This window comes from Hyaena hyaena, unplaced genomic scaffold (genome assembly GCF_003009895.1).
Source record: "Hyaena hyaena isolate Hyena2069 unplaced genomic scaffold, ASM300989v1 scaffold_3315, whole genome shotgun sequence".
NCBI classification, from domain to species: Eukaryota; Metazoa; Chordata; class Mammalia; order Carnivora; family Hyaenidae; genus Hyaena; species Hyaena hyaena.
Genome location: NW_024083944.1, coordinates 1 through 2,371, shown reverse-complemented (window position 1 = coordinate 2,371; position 2,371 = coordinate 1). Strand labels below are relative to the sequence as shown.

General features: G+C 69.7%; 1 protein-coding gene across 1 annotated transcript; it reads left to right on the top strand.

Moving 5' to 3' along the window:
* The first annotated feature begins 1,151 nt into the window (after nt 1–1,151).
* LOC120227759 (cytochrome P450 11B1, mitochondrial-like) lies at nt 1,152–1,887 on the top strand. Its single transcript, XM_039225797.1, has 2 exons — nt 1,152–1,390; nt 1,728–1,887. Exons 1-2 carry the CDS (start codon nt 1,152–1,154, stop codon nt 1,885–1,887), a joined length of 399 nt encoding a protein of 132 aa, XP_039081728.1.
* Nucleotides 1,888–2,371: the final 484 nt, after the last annotated feature.

Genomic DNA, 2,371 nt, shown 5'->3' with positions numbered 1-2,371 from the left:
GGGGGGGGGGGGGGGGGGACGGTGCCCTCTGTGGGCGGGGCCGAGGCTCAGCTGCAGTTGGCCTGCAGGCCTCCAGGGGGCGCACAAGAGTTCCGCCGTCTGCGCCTGAGGCCCACAGCCTAGGGGGAGGAGTCAGGGAGCCCCGTGGGGTGAGGCTCAGTCTCTGGGGATGGGGGCAGGAAGGACCCAGGATGAACCCAGGGCAGGAAGCAGGCGGGCCCGGGATGCTCCCAGCAAACCGCACAGCCCAGCTCTTTTGCAGAGAGCAGGTCTGGCCCCTCGGCTCACCGTACCCCTTCCTGACAGTGGACCTTGGGGGCGCGCCCCATATTCAGGGACGCCTCGCCCTGGCCTTGCTTGGTTCTGCCCCTGACCCATGTCCTTCTCCATTCCACACCCGCCAGCCATGCTCGCAGATGGGGGGGGGGGCACCAGGCCTGGGGATCTGCATTGTGGGCGCCCTCTGTGGTCTGGGGCCAGGCCGGCCTTGACCCCCAGCTCTGCCTCACCCTTCTCCACCCCTACCCCCTGGCCGGGCCTCCGCACAGGACTGCCTTCCCCAGAGGAAGCCCCCAGGCAGGGCCTGCCAAGCCTGTGGGACTGGGGAGCAGCGGCCCCCACAGCCCTCGGGTGTGAGCCCCAACTAAGTGGCTTTGCAAGAAGGCTCCTCTGGGGCCTGCTCCTTGGACCCGGAATTCGGGCACCTCCGTGTTGGAGCAGGGCAGGGAGGCTGGCCTCAGGTGCCCCTCCTCACCATCTTCCTGGAGGGAGGACGGGCCAGGACATGGAAAGCTGGCACGTGACAACAGCCTTGAGGGGCGTTACTCTGGATAGATAAGGGGCCCCTTCCATCTTGCTCCCTTCCCCCACCGGGGAGGAGGGAAGGGCTCAAATCCCCACCAACCGCGTTCAGCCCCCAATCCGGCCCCAGCCCCTGCCCCTGCTCTCCACACACAGCTGCCAGCAAGGCTTGGGTAATCGTGGGACAAGGCGCCCATCCATCTCTTCTGGAGGCCTCCAGCCCTGACCCCTGTCCCCGGTTTCCTGTCCCTGGTCCAGGGACAACATCTCCCATGACGTGATAGAGTCGTGGGTCCGGGCCTCCAGCCAGATAAAAGGATTGCGCTGCCGGGGGCTGCCGGAGCATCAGAATGGCACTCGGGGCCAAGGCACGGGCGTGGCTGGCCGGGCCCTGGCCGTCCCCGGGCAGGGCAGGTGCGCTGGGCACCGGAGCCACTGCGGCCCCCAAGGCGGTGCTGCCCTTCGAAGCCATCCCCCGCTGCCCCGGCAGCAAGTGGGCGAGGCTGCTGCAGATCTGGAGGGAGCGGGGCCTGGAGACCCTGCACCTGGAGCTGCACCGGCTCTTCCAGGAGCTGGGGCCCATTTTCAGGTAGAGCCCGCCCCGCCCCCCTCAGTGGGAGCACCCAGCAGTCTCTCCCTACTGGCTGCGGAGCCCCAGAGGGCGCACCTGCATCGGGGGCGGGGGGGAGCTGAGGGGTGGGTGCTCTGTGCCGGGCCCTGGAGACTGTGGCTCTCGGGGAGGACGGAGCGCCCCCCACTGGCTGCGGAGACCGCAGAGCACTGACAGTGGAGCAGGGGAGGCTGCGGTGAGACAGCGGGAGGAGCGGCCCCCTCTGGGCCCCCGTCCTGGAGAAGGGACAGGTCCTGCAGAGGGAGGCCCGGGGAGGACTCGGCGCCCCCGCAGGACCCCGAGCTTTGTCCCGCAGATACGACGTGGGAGGGACACGCATGGTGTACCTGATGCTGCCCGAGGACGTGCAGAGGCTGCAGAAGACGGACAGTCTCCAGCCCTACCGGCCGCTCGTGGGCCCCTGGGTGGCCTACCGGCAGCGTCGTGGGCACAAATGTGGAGTGTTCTTGCTGTGAGAGGGGGTGGGGCGGGCGGGGGCGGGGAGGGGCGTGGCAGGGCTGAAGGCCAGAGTCCTGTCGAGTTGGGGCAGGGGTGCGGCCCTCAGCTCCCGCTGGGTGCCCATCCCTTGGGGACCATCTGTGTCCTGGGGCTGAGGAGGGGCGGCGGGGCCACGGCCTCAGAGGGACGGACGACGGTCACTGCCATCAGGGAGCCCCCGGTCTGCACAGGTCTCTGCAGGCTCCCCGTCCGGGGTGGGCTTCTCCCTTCCCGCAGTCAGGTCGGGACAGCGGAGAGGAGAGCCAAGGCCACGGGCGCGGGCACAGGTCAGCGTGGGCGGGGGGCTGAGGGCCCACCCACACTGCCCGTGCGGGACCCTGACTTGGGCACAGGGCGGGGGGGAGCAGAGAGGCCCGGGCGCGGGGAGAAGGGGGCCAGGAGAGGACGGCGCCTGTGCCCAGAAGCTAAGCTCTGTGTGTGTGCGCCTGAGCACGTGTGTGT

Excerpts from the sequence above, each read along its gene's own strand:
- LOC120227759 (XM_039225797.1), top strand. The coding sequence starts at position 1,152 with ATGGCACTCGGGGCCAAGGCACGGGCGTGGCTGGCCGGGCCCTGGCCG. Across the intron at positions 1,391-1,727 it reads GAGCTGGGGCCCATTTTCAG|ATACGACGTGGGAGGGACAC; the intron begins GTAGAGCCCGCC and ends TTTGTCCCGCAG.